Below are 19,938 nucleotides of genomic sequence, written 5' to 3' on the forward strand. Positions count from 1 at the left end.
TTTTAAAAAAAGGTTTACAAAGTGCTCTACAGAGAGCAAGACAGCGAGAGAAAAATAACACAAACGACGGTTTAGGAGAATTAAAATGAGTTAAGTAAAAGACAATAATAAAAACCATGCAGAAATTAAAAAGTCAGTGATGAGTTAAGAAATGAAAGCACACACACACACACACACACACACACACACACACACACACACACACACACACACGCACAAAAGCACAGCAAAAGCGCAGGTCATTGCAGAGTGACGGGGCCCTGACTGCAAAGGCCCAGTCACCCCTGGTTTTTAACTTCACTCTAGGAAGTTCCAAGAGGGACCTGCCGGAGGATCTCAGGCAGCAGTTGGGTACATACATCCTTAGACACTATCACAGGTACTCAGGGGCCAGTCCATTTATGGCTTTAAAAGTGAGTGCTAACATCTTAAAATCAATTCTAAAACCCACAGGCAACCAGTGAAGAGAGACTATAATCGGTGTGATGTGTTCCCTTTTCTTGGTGTGTGTGAGGAGTCTGGCAGCTGCGTTTTGGACTGACTGGAGTTTTGAGAGGTTGTGTTTGCTTAAGCAGGTGTAGAGTGAGTTACAATAATCTAATCAGGAAGTGATGAATGCAAGGATGACATTTTCTAGGTTACGGTGTGAAAGGAAAGGCCTGATCCGAGAGATTTTGCACAGCTGATAGAAACAAGACTGGACTGTGGTTTTGACATGTTGGTTGAAGTTAAGGTCTTTATCAAAGGTGATGCCAAGGTTCTTGCGGTGGGGGGTGACAGGAGAAGCTGTAGTGAGGAGAGAATCTGTGATGAGTGTAGACCTATGAGCATAATTTCGGATTTGTCTGTGTTGAGTTGGAGAAAATTGTGACACAGCCATCTTTTAACTTCATTAAGACAAGAGTGGAGTGAGGACAGTTGGTTATGATTAGAAGTATCAAAGGAAAAGTAGAGCTGTGTGTCATCTGCATAATAATGGAAATTGATATTGTGACGACTGATTAAATGACCTAGGGGAAGCATGTAGATTGTAAAAAGCAAAGGACTAAGGACGGACCCCTGAGGAACCCCATAAAACAATGATTGTGTGGAAGTAAGAGTAAAGAGAACACAAGAAACAAAGCATGAATCATTTGCAAATAAATGAGGACACAATTAACCAGTTCATCTGATTTTATTGAGAGATGTGACGATCAAAGGGCAGCTAGCCATGCAAAGAACTAGCCTGTTTGTGTGCATCAAGGTGGGGAAGGAAATTCACCTGGATAATACTGATCCTGAGCCAGTCTATGTTGTAGTTAGTGGATGGAGATGTTTCGCACGGTGCAGACTGATCCAAGATGATGAACACTGTATACTTCCAGAGCAAGAGTTCAAATTCAAATATCTGCAAAAGTACTGGTATAGACTGTATGTTTGTGTGTGTGCGTGTGGCTACGCTGGAAAAAAGCTGAGTACAAAATAATGTGAAGTGACTGGAACTGTTGTGCATAGTAGTTGAAAAGTTTGTGCTGACAGAGCTAAGTGTTAATTGAGCATTAGGATGCATACATCAGTAAGTGGGATAATAAATAATAATCCTCTGTAATTTATAGCTGTAGAGTTAATGCCCTTAGTTGGCTCTTGGACAGCTGCAAACCTCTAGGTCAGAATGCTATCAGAGCCAGTATATACAGTATATCTATAAGGCTATTTACAAATTATAGCATGTTTTTATTTACATTTATTGCCGTAACAAATGCAGTTTGTCACTGCTCTATGGTTCATGGTGACAGCATAAATCCAGCGGTGTGTGCCTGATTTGCCTTTTATCCCCTTAAATAACAGCAACATAAACAGTGTCTCAGAGTGGCTTAAAAGCAAAGCTCATGTGGTGGGAGAAACATAAGCCATTCATCAAAAATTCATCCCTCTTTTGACAGCTGAAGTTTGGAACATGATCCTCTGAGAGACTTGAGGTTTGACAACCTTCAACACATTTTTTGGACAGAAACACAGAGGTTGGATTTTTTTTTACGGGATTTCTTTGCTCTGCTCTTCCATGCAAAAAAAGCAAGTACATCAGCAAAGTCAAGACATGTTTGAGATATGACGGTGACTATCACAGGAGATAACAAGAGACAATAAAACAGCTCTGAGGAGGATGACAGGAAGTAGATTCTAGCGGCTGATTTTTAGAGATACATGAAACAAAGTGGACTATAAATATAAAATCGATGTGTGTTAGTGCGCGTAAAAAGGGGGGGGATTGAAGGGTGCACTGAGAGAGAGGCTCCCTCAGGTGCACGCAAAGCATTTGTCACATTGGAGCTGTGAAGAGCACAAATGTACCGTAATACCCAGGGTGTGTGTGGGTGTGTGTGTCTGTGTCTGTATCTTTGTGTGTGTGTGGAGGTTAGGTTATGACTTTCATTTGACCAGGATGTGGAAGAGAAGACTTTTGTTTTCTATTTTTTGGACACACACCATGTTCTACCTGATTCCTTTTCTGGTCAGAGCAGGAGGGACACACGTCTGCACGTCATTAATCTGAATTAAAGTGCTCATTGTGAGACGGAGCTTCATTGTTTACACTCTTAATTGAGCCACACTACAAAAACTCAAAATTAAGCCACTGTTTTTTGTCTTATTTCACATAAAATTGTCTTATTAGAGTTAAAGCTGGGGTTGGTAGTCAGATTTAGACACACTTTTTGTTATACTGGTTAAAATGATCTATATGTCCCGATGGCAAACAATACATAATGTGTTCTTAAAAAAGAGTGAAAAAAAGCTGCTATCTACAGCTGGAGTAAACCAGGGAAAACACCAACCAATCACCGTTTTTGGGGTCCAATTTTTTAAACCAATCAAATCCCGTCCTGCCGTTCTGCCCGCCTCTTGCGCGTACATTTCCCCGGCGTTCACTCCCGGCCCCCTGCCTCTTCTTCCCCTGACTCTATTCACTGCCCCTCTCGCTCGACCTCAGGCCTGTCCCCTCTGACCCGATGAGGTGCTTTGCTCAGGCAAAAGAATGAATGACATTCAGTAAGTCCTACAGAAATGTTTATGTATCGTAGCGTCCGTCCAGACGCTGTAGGGATGACGAGCTGATTCGTGAACACGTTGAGCTTTACTAACCAGTCACTGTCGGCTGTGATCACGCCGACCAACAAAGCAACAATCAATGTTTGAATGAATGAAAAACTTCTCCTGCTTGTCTCTCCTCTCTCCTCCTCACACACTCTACACCTCTCCTGATGCCTTCACTGACTGTCAACACTGTAGGAATTAAGAACATCTACACTGAACATGTTTAACAAACAGTAGAGTTGTTACAGTATTATATGTGTTATAACTTTTCTCCTGACATCGTGTCACCAGTATGCTAGCATGACAGTTGTGAGTACTAACAGCAGCCATGTTTGTTTGTGTTTTTAACTTTCACTATGATAATGTTTTGGTGTTTTCTTACTGCTCTGTGAGACATGAGTTGATATAGTGCAAAACAAAAATGATGTGCTGAGGACTGGTTTTGAATCAGTCACGATCATATGGTCGCAAATCAGCGGCGCTCGTGCATGTGAGCGGGGATGTCGTTTTGGAGGAGCTCCGAGGGGAGAGAGGGGTCCTGAGGAAATGCTACATTCAAATTCATGCTAGTTTTCCGAGACTACCAACCCTAGCTTTAATAAAAGCCACATTCACCTGACATATGCAGTTATTACAAGCCAAGAATAGGACCTGGACTACTTATAATGAGTTCAAGATGTGCTAAAGGTGTAAAAGAAAATATATAAGTCATCAAGTTTCTTGAAAAAAAAGAGTTCAGTTTCAAGAACTTGATGACTTGTAGTTTTTCTTAGACGTATGGCAGATTTTTCAACTCATTTCAAGCAATCCAGGCCTTATTTTGGGCTCATAATATCTTAAAATAAGACGCTTATCTTGGTGTGTCAGGTGAATGAAGCTTATATTAAGTCTAATAAGACAATTAGTGCAAGAACTAAGACAAAAACTTGCGTAGTTGAGAGTTTTTTCCAGTGCAGATCTGAGGGTTGGGCAAGAATCATCCGACCAAAAGGTGTTTGGACAAGCTACTACAATAAACAGCTACAATCTTTCACAATCTTTTATGTCTTGTTTTTGCTACACAAACAATGAAATGAACAGATTTTGCTCATTAAGTCCCTTTACAGGCCTTGACATCATAGTAAAGTAGTCCCCATTTTCATACAAATGGCCAATGGAAATGGCTAGTGAGGTAGCCAGGCTTCCTGCACGCTGTCCTCTTCAAGATGTTGCTACATAGCTATTTGTGAGTGTGTTTTAAAAGCACACAAAGTCAAGTTGTGCTACAAGAAAAGTAGCTCTAAAAAAAGTTGATAAAGCCCCCCCCATCCTTCCTTTAACCTTTCAAATCTTCCGCAGTGAGAAAGCAGAGTTGAGGGGTTTTCGAGGCCGCTCAAGCTGCTAATTCAGTGCCGCTTTTTTGGAGGGGTGGAGGTGGATGGTTGGCGATCAGTGAGGTGTCGGGTAAACACTCCTGAGTATTCCTCAGTCATTGTGAACTTCCTTCTGAAAACTGAGGGTCAAGGAGAAAGAAGAAGGCCAGCCTCGTCATATTTCTAGCAGACACTTCAGCGGGACCAAGCCCCTCTTCTTCCCGCTGCTCAGTCGAAGAAAACCATCAGTCTCCTCGTTCTTACCCACACAGATCTGCAGGAGGAGGGGTGGGCAAAGGAGGGAGGGAGGGGGTGTGTAGAGAAAGGAGGAGCGAGTGACATTCAGATATGTGACTGAGTCAGTTTGTGGACTGAGGCAATAAAACAGTGAGCTGCATTGGAGGCCGTAACATGCTGTCCTCTGTAATCTCAGCACTTTTCTGCATGAATCTACATACATTTATTCAGTCTGTATGTGTGTGCGTGGGAGTGTGTGAGTGTGTGTGAGAGAAAGTTGTGTGTAAATTATGTGTGTGCTCACCTGGGCTTCTTTCACAGTCATCTGGCCTTTGTCTCGGTTACCGTGGAAACCATCCGTGACCTTCCACACCCGCTCACCAGGACGGACCCGCTGCACAAAGTTGGCCGGGAACAATCCCACCTTGTCTCTGCTTTTCCCCTGGTAAACACACACACACACACACACGCACGCACGCACGCACGCACACACACACACACACACACACACACACACACACACACACACACACACACACACACACACACACACACACACACACACACACACACACACACAAACAGTCTGTTAGTCTTTGAAAGTTATAAATAGATATTTCATGTCCTGTACAGAGGCAGCTTGAATTGCTTGTAGTAGAAAAATCTATGATGCTGACTCCTCTTGTTTGGAGTTACATTTCTCCTCAATGCAGCCACAATTTGCTGCCTTATTGCCAAAAAAACCCACAACCACATTTCAATCATTGGACTGCTGACATTTCAACACAGAAAGCAAATCCAACACAGTCAGCCTCCACTATAGTCATTGAAAGTCCTTGGCTGAGCAGATCCAATTAGATCCTTTTGTGTTTTCACTGTTGTTTGCTTGACCAGCTGCCCAAATAAACATCAAAATTAAATGGGAGCTGCTGAAACTGTTACAATAAGCAAATACATGGATTTTAAAAGTCTTTTTGTTTTCCCAATCAGATACTTCAGTAAAACAGAAAAGAAACAAATGCACATTACTCTCTACAGAGAGTCTGGCTTAAAGGCACACACAAAACCACGGGTGCCTACTTAGCCATTTTGCTCATGTCTAGATGTTGACATTTAGAAAAGGCACGTTTACACTAAAGCGGCAGGATGGAGGGGTCTAATTGTCAGTTTCCTGAAATGCAATGCCGCTTGCACAGAAATTTGTTTCAGTGCTGTAATAAACAGTTTTTTCTGGGTGTTGTATCTGGCTTTGATTTCCTGTTTTATTTTGTAGATCTTACCTTGTGTTTTCATATCTTGCTTCACCTCCTGTCTGTATTAGTTATGAGTTTTCCTTTTGTCATGTGTGGAGTTTATCAGTGATTTATATCTTGTGTTAGATTATCAATCAATCAATCTATCAGACTTTATTCATAAAGCGCTTTTCATACATTGATATTGTAACACAAAGTGCTGTACAAAAAAAATGAAAATATAAAGACCCCCCCATCCTAATCCCAAGCCAGCCCCAACCCCAAAACCCTCCCACAATCCTAAGGTGGAGAACACAATATATGCAACAATAGTAATAAAAACAATATAAATAAAATAAATAAATACAAATAAAAAAGAAGTTGCTGAAACACAGGTAAAATAAGATGTTAAAACTCAACACAGGAAATTAAAATCACCAAAATAAAATATATTTCTAAGATAATAAAACAGTAAAAAATTAAACCATAAAAGGAAAACAAATTGCTATATTTAAAAAATAAATAAAATAGAATAAAAAGTGACTAAAATTTGAACTAGATGATAAATAAATAAATAAATAAAACTGTTATGAGAATAAAACTCAATTAAAGGCGAGACTAAAAAGGTCGGTCTTGAGTTTGCTCTAAAAAATGTTTATGCTCTGTGTATTATCATTTGTTACCTTTGTGTTCTTGTGGTCCTTGTGTGTACAGTACTTTATTTTGTAGTATGCTTTTCTTGCTGTTTTCCCTCCTTGTGATTAGGTGTTCTGCCTTAATCGTCTATACCTGTGCCTCATTGTCTCACCTGTGTCTCGTTACTCGTTACTCAGTGTGTATACAGTCTCTGTGTTTCCTCCCTTCTGTGTCAGATCATAGTCATCCTATCCCAGTGTCCTGAAGCAGCAATTTCGAAGATATTGAGATTACCAGTCTTCCAATGAGAGGCACAGCTGACTTGATTGGCAGGCGGGAACACTGTAGCTGTTGGCTAGGAGGCTCAAAGCCCGCCTCTTTACGTCACAATTGCTCGACAGCAGCAATATGGCTGCCGACGAAGATTGGCCTCAAAACAGTGCTTCAGAAACCTACATCCATATTTTATACAGTCTATGGTGAAAACGTGCAAATCCTACTCGAAAATCAATCTATTACTAGGACCTTATACAAAAAAAACCAATAAATGATCAATTATTAAGTCAGGGTCCTCCTCTCCATCATATGAGTCCAAATCCAAAAAGTGTTCAAGTTTAAGTCATCTGTGTTTAGTCCAAGTCAAGCCATGAGTTCTGCAAAACAGGGCTCAAGTCGGACTTGAGTCCAAGTCCTGGACTCAAGTGCTACAACACTTCCCTAAGTGTGTTTTGAAAAAGCCACTTCTAACTCTTTGACTTATTGCATAAGAGTTATATAAATATAGTAACTCTGCAGACTTTCTATTGAAGCTGATATCTGGTACTTTTCCTTGGCGTTTCATTATGTACGAGCCTATCTGTCCTTCAGCAGGTGAAGGTTAAGATCTTCAGCTGCCTCATTAAACACACACTGCAATCTGTCTTCTTCCTCTTTTCTGTTCATGGTTCCAAAGCTCTGCTAACACCCACATCTGCTGTCCTTCAAGCCCATCCCTCAGCTCTTTAGTCTCACTGTCTCTGCTTTGAACATGTGTGTGTGTGTGTGTGTGAGTGTGTTATTGTAGTATTGCTCAAAAGTAATCTGGAGATTTGTCATAATGAAATTGTATTTCCCAAAGCACTGGTTTAATAGAAAGATATGGAGAAAAGGGATCATTTGAAATGTGTCATGGTCCCACAGCACATCAGAGCCATGGAATAGTTTTTTTCAGAGCTCACCTTCCACCAGTCCTCATTGGAGTCGTCTGTGACTTGAATTCTGTCACCAGGCCTGTAAAGAAAAAAAAAAAGCTTTTACCCAAAGTGCTTTATAAGGTTGATGTGGCTCATTCAACCATTAATGCACACACTGATGGCAGCTAGCAGGGTGCTGGTTATTTGGAACATTTTGTGGATTTGTGTTTCGCCCAAGGACATTGTGACATGTGGACAGGAAGACATGAGGATTAAACTGCCAACACGGATCAGTGGGCAACCCACTGTTCCTCCTCTGCCACAGCCAATAAGAAGTCTTGTACATTTCTGTGTATCTAACACTATTTCCAAAATCATCTAGAATGTGCTGCACAGTAATTTGATGTCATGGAAAGATGCTTCTTTGCTTTTCTGCTAAATTAGATCTCTGTATACACAATAACAAGCAACAGGTAGCATCCAGTAAGCTTAGCATAGAGATCAGAAGTAGCTAGCCTAACTCTAATTCTTATTTATGTACAAAAAAAAAAAAATTTAACAATGACATGGTGTGTTTTTTGTTGTTTCGTGTGGGGGCCAGGTTAGCTCTTTCCCCCCTGGTCTTAAGGTGCATTTCGACCTAGAGTTCCGGGGTCTTTTAGCCCCCAGAACTACTTTCCCCAGAACTAAAAGGTTCCAGCGCCCACTTTGTTGTCTGCGTTTCGAACTTGAGCTGAAGTCCCAGGTAGATTGTGCAAATCAGGCCAGTGACGTATGGAGAAAAAAAATTATATTAAATAATATTTTGAAATCTTAATAAAAAACTAAACTAGTATGCATTCCCAGGAACTCCCTCTGTGTTTCAACAACTGTGTATACTCCACAAACACAGTTACGTTCAACCGAAAGTCCCAGGACCTTTGAAAAGTACTACCCCCCAAGCAGGGGCTTTTCAGGGGGGAGATTATCTACCCCTGAACTAAATTTAGACCCTGGTTCCTCCGGTCGAAACGCACGTAGTTCAGGGGTAAAGTCCCTAGTTCCTGCGGTCGAAAAATGCCATTATTCTTTATGCTAAGCTACGCTAGACTACATAGGCCATAGCTTTGACGCTTGCAAAGAGACGAGAGTGGTGATGTCTTCTCAAGCTGATATGCACAGAAATCAGTCCTCCAGCAGAAACCTACTAAAGCCACACTGATGCCACATTTTAAGTGGCTTTTTGACTGCTTCATATAAAGATATATTTCAAGTTTTAGTCACATTTCAAAGCTGAAAAAATAACCTCCTTTTCCGCAGATATTATTGCATAATTAAGCCACTAAATATGTGTTTTATAACTTCTTCACTGGAAAAAATGCCCCTCCAAAAGCAAGAAAAAAAAAACTTGTTTCAAGGTACTTCTGGTAATACTGGTAATTTTTTTACCAGTAGTCTAAAGCTTAGTGTCTCAGAATAAGCCAGGAATGCTAACAATTAGTACTTTTTCAATCAAAAAGAGTTTTTTGCACTAATACATTTCATGTCAACTTCTTCATTTGAGATATATTCACCTTAATTTGAGTTGTATTACAGCGGCACTTCTCTAGGTTTAAGACCATCTTGTACTTGAAATAAGATTACAAAGTTTATTTTGAGCATTTTGAGATATAATGTCTTCTCATAGTGAGCTGGATATACTAATATTCACTCATGTTGTTTTTTTAGGATAATCCAGCTATGCTCTTAAGTAGGTGTTTCATTGTGTGCATGTAGTTTGAGGATGTATATTTTTATCTGATTTAGAAGAAACAGTGCCTGAAAACTGTAACCCACCCTTAATAAAAACAACTTTTCTTTCTTTCTTTCTTTCTTTCTTTCTTTCTTTCTTTCTTTCATCAATGGAGCTGTTTTCTGATAGATTCTCCAATAAAATGCATTTACTTAAATCAAGTGAAGTGTTTGTTTTAAATCAAGATTCTCCGTCTTCTACAAATAAGATCTCAGCTTGAAAAATGTATGAAATGTAAAATAAACCTTGTTTCTTCTAAATTACAACTCAAAACAAGACCATTTTCAAGATTGTTTGACTTAACAAGATATTTAAGATGCATTGTCTTAAACAAGTCCCTCTATTTTGCTCAAATGTTACTTGTTAAGTAAATTTACCTTAAATTAATTTCACTTGGTAAGATTCTGAGTTTTTGCATTGTTCTCTTGAAGGAATATAAACTGTGTATGTTTGCATTAGAGCAGATCCAAAAAGACATGGATGCTCCTTAGTCCACATATAGAGGTCTTTTGCAACTACTAACAAAGACTGTTTTTAGATTTTACTCACTCAGTGCTCTTTGTTCTTCCCGGCCTCCCAGCATGCCCCCCCTCCCCATCAGAACCCTAATACCCCCTACTATCATCCCGCTGAGGAGGCAGATGGTGAGCGAATGTTAGTCGTGTTTCGGCCAGGTACATACTTCCTCTGTCATCCAATCATTCATTTACACATGAGTTCATGAGTATATAAAGAAAATTGACTGACTGTAGCTCCAAGTCGTTCTTCTCCTGAGGCAGAAACTTGTAGAGAGCCACGTAGGTGTGGATGGAGTGAACCTCGACTCTCTTTGGAGTCTAAAAAAACAGGAGAGGAAGAAAAGAGAGAGAGGAGAATTAAATGAGGCTGTTATCTCAGTGTTGCTCATGTGAATTTCTGAAAGTGAGAGAAAAGGATATGAAATTTGAAGGGAGCTGACAGAGTGAGTTTTCACCAGGAACAAGGAAAGAATGCAGACTACACACCTTCAGGCTGACCCTGTCTTCTGAATCAGCCTTCTCGCTTTCAGGAGGGGTGAGCACTGGAGAGACAGACGCAGAAACAAAGAGAAGGAGAAAGAGAAAGAGGAGAATATGCGAGAAAGAAGTAGGGTGATGTGTAAAGAGAAGAAAAAGTTTGGGTGAAAAGAGGAGGAGAAAAGAGGAGGGTTACAGAGAGAAAGGTCTCGTCACTTTGCAGCAAACAGAAGGAAGGCTGGAGCCAAGGTCATTTACTTTACAGTGGCAGCAGTACAAACAGAGATGATCCCTTCTCCTGGGACTAAAGACAGAGAGGTTAAAGTACTGCAGAGGGAACACACACACACACACACACACACACACACACACACACACACACACACACACACACACACACACATAAGCCCTATAGGATACTGTGTCATGTTAATGTATGTCTTCAAAGTCCTGACTGTCAGCTCAAATTTGTCTTTGCCCACAGTGTCATTTAAACCATCTCAGCATTTCCACTTTAACATTTGAAAACCAGTAGAAAAAGTCCTCCATCTGAAAGGTTTCCAAGAGAGATGCTGGGACATTTTTTCCCAGCACTGAGCACTGGAATGTTTGACCTTCACAAAAGTCGACTCGTGCATTAATGATTACAAAGACCATTTTTGGCTCAGTTACAATGAAGTTTAGATTACAAGTTCAACCTTTGGGGAAACTTTTATGTCTACACAGTCAATATGCATTAAAACTACGTGAAGCTACTCACCTGTCCCTGTCCAAAATGAACAAAAGTTACAAATCGACATGCTGAACTTCTTAAGCCTACATACTAGCAAGTTTTTAAAATGTTTTATTTAACCTTCATTTACCAGGAATAATCCCATTGAGATACAAAGTCTCTTTTACAAGGGAGTCCTGGCCAAGACAGCAGCATAAAAAGTGTCACAAACAGAACAGGACAAAACATATAGTGATCAAGTAACGATTACATCGATTTCTAAATTAGCAGTGTTAAGCTCTAAAGCATGTGCACAAGCTGATCAGGTCATCCTTTATCCTAGTTTTAAAATCCTCCAATCGATTTAAACAATCCAGTTTCAGGTGACCCTGAAGCTCAAACCAAGAAGAGGGAGCAAAGACATTAAAAGCACTTTTACCAAAGACAGAGCGAGTCCGAGGAATGACAAAAAGAAATTGTCCATAGGACCGGAGATGACAGCCACTGACAACTTTAGGAATCAATAAGGAGCATAAATGAGACGGCAGCTCCTGGAGTATGGCCTTATAAAGAAAGATATACCAATGCTCCATTCTTCTGTTGTATAAGGAAGACAAGCCTACCTTTTCATACAAGTTACAGTGATGTGTGCAGAAACCTAAACCAGAGACAAACTGCAATACAGCATGGTACACCAAGTCCAACATTTTCAGAGAGACTGAGGAAGCATGCATGTAAAGAACCTCACCATAGTCAATTACAGATACAAAGGTTACTAGAATGAGGTTTTTACGAGTAGCAAAAGAAAAACAGAGTCTGTTTCTATAAAAGAAATCCAACATCATCCTCAGTTTTTTAGTTAGACTCTCAATGTGACGATTAAAAGAAAGATTTTCATCTAAGAGAAAACCCAAGTATTTAAATGTGAGGACACATTCGATTTCCTCATTTGTGGAGGTGAACATCTTAGTCATTTTTCACCGTTCTCTTGGATTTTGAGAAATACATCACCTTAGTCTTCTTGGCATTTAAAACCAGCCTTAGTTTACAAAGATTCATTTGTACTGTGTTAAATGCATGTTTGAAGCATGTGCGTTCAATCCATACAACAGACACAGTTTAAAAAATCCAGAAAGAAATATTTGGAGTTAATGTATGTAGTGCTGCCCATACCTTTATGACACGTATATGCTTGGACGGCCGAGTATATTTGCAGATCATTCCTATCTTTCTCTTTTTTATCCGTGTAACATCGTCATCCACAGCTGATCAGACAATCTCTAGTTTCTCTCAGCCCCTTGCGTCTGATAACCTGCAGGGCCTGACACATGCCCTGCAGGTTATCAGAGAGGCAGAAAGAGAGATGTCCTTCAGTGCGTCCTCTCTGATTGAGGTGTGACTTCATATATTAAATACCAACCTTCTCATACGGTTCCCTGTTTTTTAAGTTCTGTGCAGCTGGTTGCTGTTGATAACATTCTGCATTATCTTTGTTTTGGATCATTGAAATATGCTACATCATTAACAAAGTCTTGTCCAGTATCTTTTAGAATAGATTTTAAGATTATTTTATTGGTTTTTAAATCTCTTATTGGTCTTAGTCCTTCTTATTTATCAGATTTGCTTTTATCATATGAGCCAGTGAGAGCCCTCAGGTCTTCAGGTATTGAAGGATCTTTTTCTTAATTTATTCTATTTGAAGTTGTTTTTATGTACAGCACTTTGTGTTACAATGCCTTTGTATGAAAAGCTCTTTATAAATAAAGTCTGATTGATTGATTGATTGATTGATTGATTGATTGATTGATTGATTGATTGATTGATTGATTGATTGATTGATTGATTGATTGATTGATTGATTGATTGACGTGTTGATTATCTGTTGTTATGATGGAATACTGAGTGAAATATTTCAAAATGTGAGTTGTGTTAACTTGGCGTCTGTATAAAATGATTATTACCAAAAGATTAGACAAACAGAGACAAGGAAACACAAGGAAGCGTGATGGGTATATATAGAAGACAGTTTGATGTACAGTGTATATGTGTGGGATTTGGGGGGGGTTATAATAGCAGTACCTAGTCTCATTTCTCCTGCCATAGGTACCGCATCATTTTGCTGTAAACGATGTCATGGGACTATTTAATGGCTGAGACAGTGGCTCTCTGGAGTGTCTGCTGTCTTTCTTGTTGATAAGACTGTACAGAAATAATGTGGGTGGTAACAAACTTTTTAAAATTTTGTTAGACAGCAAATAAGCGCTCAACAAATTACGAACCACTCCTTTACTTTGGAAAAAAAACTGGAAGTTTTAATTTCTTGAATGATATGATGGCATAATCTCACTTTTTGCACCAGTCCCTTGAATTTTAAGAGCAAAGACTTCCCTCTAAATCCTTGTTTTGTCCAATATTAGAGAATCCTCTGGAAAAGGAAGAAATATGAATAACTCCGCCAACAGCTGCCAGGCTACCTCAGAATGTAACACAGTCAGAGTTTAATGACCAAAAGCATCCTTTAACAGCTTTTTTTTGTAATTGGGTTGACTGGGTGTGGTACACCACAACATTGTTCATTCTCAACCTGAATGATTTTCACTAGAGGAGCTAGATAACCATTTTTTAGCTCTTAAAATGTTTGAATTCACTTTTCAAAATGAGCTACTAGGGTAGAGAAAAAAAGTAAACACATCAATTTCAAGTTTAATAGAGAGACATGAAAAAGTTGGACACAACTAGCCTGTCTCTCTAATTTTAGCTTTTTTGTTTACATGTTGTTTTATATGGAAGTAAATCAGTCTCATCAGATTTTGAATTTTTGAAGCCTTTGAATTCCTAGCACTGATTTTTTTTTGCATTGAAATTATCTATCTGAATTTTTTGTCATTGAGTTTAAGTTTTCACATATTCAACAAGTATTTTTTACTTTTATTTTTCAATGTTCACAAGTCAAAAATTCAGTGCAAAAAGATTAAATGTATAAAAATTCAATGCAAAATAATTCAATGTATAAAAATTCTATCTTTTATCGTATTTTTATACATACATTTTTTTGGCATTGAATTTTTGACTCTGAATTTGTGAACATTGACAAATAAAAGTGAAAAATACTATACAAAAAATTCAGAAACATAATTTCAATGCAAAAAAATTCAGTGCTAGGAATTCCAAGGCTTAAAAAATTCAAAATCTGATGAGACTGATTTACTTCGATAGTTTTATACTTTCACTCTTGTACAAATTTAAATAAATACTGTATAAATATAAATAATATGTTTATTTAAGCGATCTGAAGTGTTCATATTTTAAGTACTCATCACTTTGGTATCAATCTTCTCATACTCTCAAACAAGTATGTTTCTGTTCCTATTGAGCAAAATATTGAGTTTGTCATTCAAATAGTTACGAAGCAGAACTTCAAACAAAGAAAAAAGAAGACATACTTCCTGGTATTTGTTCCTCTTCAGCTATTGGCTGGTTTTCTAGCTTGTCCTCATTGTTTTCCTGTAACAAAGAAGAGGTTTTAGAAGCAGTTCTACTGGTCTGATTTATGTCAGCACATATCTGTATGAGTGACGAGGGTTGTCCGTGTGTTCTTGTACCTCATGACACGGTGACTCTGAGATACTGCTGAAGCTGGAGCGGCTCATCTGAGCCAGTGATGTCCCATAGCGCAGTGCTTCATACACCGGGTCAACAACGCTGTTATCTGCCTCTGCACACAGACAGACATGATAGAACAAAGAAACACACATGCAGTTTTATAGCTGACACTTCCCTGACACACACACACAGTGGCCTGTCATGTATCAAGGACTAAAGGCCACAGACATGGTCATCAGTCATCTTGAGATCACAGTTGTTTAGTGCTGTTAAAAATCCGCGCTGTGTTTCCTTCACTCACCCTGAGCAGCCGGGGCCTCTCTGACCACGCCCAGCTGATCGGTGGTGAGCAGAGGAGAGCTGAAGTTTCTCTTGAAAGCGCCCGACTGAGAGGCCGACAGAGAGACGAGAGGACAGGAGAGGAAGGACAGGGAGAAGGAGAAATGTTACTTGAGGTTGAAGAAGGATAAAGGGCATATGTGATATTTGCTGTAAGACAATACTGGTGTGGTTTCATGAGGGGAAGGTGGACCTGCAGTACGTGCAATGAAACCTGAGTATCTGAGTGTTCAGATGGTGTTCTTTCAGCTCAACTGAAATCTGCTTCATGTAACTTTAAATCACATATTTTGCATCATAGCAATACTTTCAAAAAATGTGTTATCTTATTTGTCTAATTCTTGAAATGTATCTATATCTATATATCTATAATCCATCAACAGTATCTGTCCTTGTCACTTTACCATGGGTTATTTAACGAAGGCCTAACATTGTAATGCTGTCAATGCTGATGATTCTGATAAGACAAAAAATAGGACATCTATCCATTGTCCATTTAATAACAACAAACTTCATTTTTGACACACTGATATGAATTATAGCTCTGAAATTAAGACAGCAGAACAGCAGAATGTAGAAATTATTTGCTATGTGATCCATGATTTCATGTTTTAGAATTTTGTGTTGTTTATCTGTAACTTTGTGGAAACTGCTGCTGCTGATCTTGGCCAGGACACTCTTGTAAAAGAGATTCTTAATCTCACTGAGGTTTTCCTGGTTGAATACAATTTAAATAAATACATAAAAGAGAAATGCATTGTGTAGTGGTGCCCAAATATGATTCTATATAGCAAAGTTTCAGGAGCAGGACCCCATCACAACTGCGCCTCTTCTGGAACTCTTATAAATTTAAACCTACCCCTCTCTTTCCCTTACCTTCTCAGTTCCCGCACCCCGTCCTCCCACCACTTTTCTTTCTTTCTATTACTTTCTTTTTTTCTATTTCTTTCTTTCTTTCTTTCTTTCTTTCTTTCTTTCTTTCTTTCTTTCTTTCTTTCTTTCTTTCTTTCTTTCTTTCTTTCTTTCTTTCTTTCTTTCTAAGAAGGCCCGCTCTGTGGTTGGCCTAGAACTGGACAGTCTGGAGTCAGTGGCTGAGAGGAGGTTGATGGACAAACTGGGAGCCATCCTGGACAACCCCTCTCACCCTCTCCATGATGAGCTGTGGCTGATGGGTAGCTCGTTCAGTCAGCGCATCATCCTACCACGTGGCAAGACTGAATGCTTCAGGCGCTCCTTTGTGCCCACCGCCATCAGACTGTTAAACAGTAACGGAGGCCACAGACTGCACCACGCTGACTTTATTGATTCCCCCCCGGGGGATCAATAAAGTAATATCTTATCTTATTTCATCTTATACATAGGGCTCTTCACCGTGCCCAGGAACTACAGCGTATTCCCCAAACTATCAAAAGTGCGAAGGTAAACATCAAAAACAGAATCACTTTTCCAGTTAAAATCAATAAATCATTGTCAAATATCATCATATTGATGGTGTGGTCCTTCCTTAGTAGAGTTGCAGTTGAAAAAAGTTTGTCTTTGGGGTAACGTATAAAAACGGAGCACTAATTTTAAACACAAGGCTGCATTTTGGTTTTGCATATGGGCATCCCAGCTGATTGAATGTAGGAAGAAGAGAATAGTTGGTAATGATGTTAAATCTTTAGAGTGCTAAAGAGACTGAATGAATCATTGACCACACTTTTCTTTCTAAACACATCAAGTTAAATTCATTAGAATTTATTGCTGCATTGCACTAGCTCTGATTGCCAACTGATGGTGCCAATTTTGCACTCCCTGTTAGTTTTAACATGCACGCTCTGATATAATACCCCTGCACACTTCTATATCCACACATATACCTAATGGAGTATGACTTTGCTTTGTCCTACATTAAACCTAATTTATCCATGTGGTCTTAAGCACTATAGAGGTCTGTCTCTGTCTAACTGTACACGATCAGTAAGTGCAGATCTTCTACTGTACAACTCTGATACCTGATTCTTTATTTAGAAGGAGGAATATGTTTAGCTACAGTTTGTGACTCATCAGTCGAAGGGATACAATTACAGAGTCCTGCCTCTGACAAACGCTGTGATGTGCTGTTTTTCAACTACAAACAGATTTTAAATATAGCATCCTTCAATCCCTGCATCTCTTTTCATCTGTTTCATAGAAAGTGATATGTGTTCAAAAACATGTTCTCAGAGAAATGTCCTTAAGTTTCCTTTCCTGTCATTCTGCAGCACTCTCAGCATTTGAACTCCCTTTATTCTGTCAATATACTTTGCGTGCCAACACCCAAACATGCTGTACTGTTCCTGTTTTTTCATAACTGAAATATTTTTACAAGCCTGAATGTGTCCTAGAGGTAAAGCTAAAAGAACATATTCATATAAATGAAGAAGTTATCAATGTGACTGCTCTGACATTTTGACAGATCCCGAGTGTCGAGCTTCTGAAAAGTACAAAGGTCATCCAAAAGTGAGACATCTCTTTAAGGATCTGAGGGAGTGTGATGACTGCTTTCAGGACTGACAATCAGGAATGTGTTCAAAACCTATTCTCCTAATGCCTGTTTACAGACAACAAAGTCACCTCGGCCCTAAAATAACAGCAAGAAACTGCACTGACATTTATTTGCACATCGTTTTTCAAGCTGGAAGTTATTTAAGTGAAATACAATTGTAATGTACACCAGTAATAAACCTCACCATCTTGAAGGAATAATTGAATTGTCTGAAAGTAGCGTAAAATAGGACGTACAATTTTTAAAAGGTTGTCCAATCAGCAATCCAAAAACCAAAGAAGCTCAAAACACCTGTTACTGTGTTTCAATAATATATAGTATGTAGTTAGTCCAATGAAACTCAGCGTCGGTCATGTGATTTCCACCTGACAGGGATTCTGATATCTACTTTACTTCATTTTCGGTTATTTGATCATGTTACGTCACCTATCTGAAATATAGCGGGGGGGGGGGGCAGGGGGACTATAGCAGCTTTAAAGCTAGGGTTGGTAGTCACAGAAAACTAGCATGAATTTGAATTTAGCATTTCCTTAGGACTCCGTCTAACTCCCTCCCCCCTCCCCTCGGAGCTCCTCCAAAAAGACGCCCCCACTCACATGCACTAGCACCGCTGATTCTCGACCATATGATTGTGACTGATTCAAAACTGGTCCTCAGCACATTGTTTGTGTTTTGCACTACATTAACTCATCTCTCACTCAGCGGTAAGAAAACACCAAAACATTATCATAGTGAAAGTTAAAAACACAAACAAACATGGCTATTGTTAGTGCTCACAACTGTCATGCTAGCATTATCCAGTTGTACCAGTGACACGATATCAGGAGAAAAGCTATAATACATATAATACATCTACATTTTCTGTAGGACTTACTAAATGTCATTAATTCTTTTGCTTGTCAGAGCCCCCGTGGTGAGAGCTTTTTAGACTCTGATCCGGACTACAGTCCTGAGCAAACCACCTCATGGGGTCAGAGGGGACAGGCCCGAGGTCCAGCGAGAGGGGCAGTGAATAGAGGCAGGGGACGGGTAGTGCACACCGGGGAAATGTACGCGCAGGAGGCAGGCAGAACGGCAGGACGGAATTTGATTGGTTTAAAAACTTGGACCCTAAAGGCAGGGATTGGTTGGTGTTTTCCCAGGTTTACTCCGGCTGTAGAAAGCAGGTTTTTTTCACTCTTTTTTAAGAACACATTATGTATCAATTGTCATCGGGACATACAGATCATTTTAACCAGTATAACAAAAAGTGTGTCTAAATCTGACTACCAACCCCAGCTTTAATAGTAGGAAATACACAACATTCCAAAAGTGATTTATTTTCCTCATTCCAAATATTCTCAAATGTGTTATTATTGTAATTAATACATTCTGATGATTATACAAGCATGCAGAAGATATGGACAACATGCATTATGTTGGAAAATCAATGTAGACATACATTTACATACAGATTCTCCAACAATTCCAATTAATTCCAACAAACACCAGGAAAAACATTCGTTACACACAGTGGAAGAGTTGCAGGCCTAAACAAAACATGTTGACACCACTGATGGCTAAGTGTCAAATTCAAGTCTGCAGAATCTTGAGTCCTAAGGAACACACCCACCGAGTGTGAAGTCTGTCAGTTCTTGAGATAAGTAAGGGACAGGCGTGCGGAGAAATGGAGATTCCTTTCTGTAAAGCCTTTCATTGAAAGAGCTGAAGAATTTTCTCTTAATAGCATCATTGTCACTTTGGCTTACAGGCAAAAAGGATTGTGATGCTTTCTTCTAAACACTATTAACATTGATGTTATTTGAATCTTACAATATCCTGAGGAAAAAACACAAGACTCAACAATGTGAGTTTTCTGTAAATAAACTTTAGATTGATTTTTAATGAGATGCAGTTTGAATAATCTTCTCTAACAGTCTCCAAAATTGGAACTAACTGACACACCCTGAACTGGATGTAGATTAATTACTTTCTCAGTATTTGGAATCTTGTCATTCATATCAATGACCAAACACAGTAACCCTCTACAATAACAAACCAGCACTTAACCAGTGGTGACAGTGGAGCATGACTGGACAGTCCGGGTCATATTGAAGTTTAAGAGAGTGGACAGGCTGAAAATTTACATTTTGCTCTCTCTCTCTCTCTCTCTCTCTCTCTCTCTCTCTGTGTGTGTGTGTGTGTGTGTGTGTGTGTGTGTGTGTGTGTGTGTGTGTGTGTGTGTGTGTGTGGTGTGTGTGTGTGTGTGTGTGTGTGTGTAGGTGTGTGTGTGTGTGTGTGTGTTTGTAAA

General features: G+C 39.3%; 1 protein-coding gene across 3 annotated transcripts in view; it reads right to left on the bottom strand.

The window, feature by feature from the left end:
- Nucleotides 1-1,155: 1,155 nt before the first annotated feature.
- LOC117829672 (SH3 and cysteine-rich domain-containing protein 2-like) overlaps nucleotides 1,156-19,938 on the bottom strand; it is a 47,532-nt gene continuing 28,749 nt past the window's right edge. For 2 of the 3 annotated variants that reach the window (XM_034707288.1, XM_034707289.1), the window contains exons 5-12: nucleotides 15,084-15,168; nucleotides 14,782-14,894; nucleotides 14,623-14,683; nucleotides 10,477-10,532; nucleotides 10,220-10,308; nucleotides 7,747-7,798; nucleotides 4,966-5,103; nucleotides 3,854-4,698 (exon numbers count right to left, since the gene is read on the bottom strand). In XM_034707288.1, the coding sequence (XP_034563179.1) occupies nucleotides 4,600-4,698; nucleotides 4,966-5,103; nucleotides 7,747-7,798; nucleotides 10,220-10,308; nucleotides 10,477-10,532; nucleotides 14,623-14,683; nucleotides 14,782-14,894; nucleotides 15,084-15,168 (693 nt within the window). In that variant the 3' untranslated portion in view covers nucleotides 3,854-4,599. Of the gene's footprint in view, nucleotides 4,699-4,965; nucleotides 5,104-7,746; nucleotides 7,799-10,219; nucleotides 10,309-10,476; nucleotides 10,533-14,622; nucleotides 14,684-14,781; nucleotides 14,895-15,083; nucleotides 15,169-19,938 lie in introns of all 3 variants that reach the window. The other variant, XM_034707287.1, reaches the window with a different exon arrangement.

This window comes from Notolabrus celidotus, chromosome 18 (genome assembly GCF_009762535.1).
Source record: "Notolabrus celidotus isolate fNotCel1 chromosome 18, fNotCel1.pri, whole genome shotgun sequence".
NCBI classification, from domain to species: domain Eukaryota; kingdom Metazoa; phylum Chordata; class Actinopteri; order Labriformes; family Labridae; genus Notolabrus; species Notolabrus celidotus.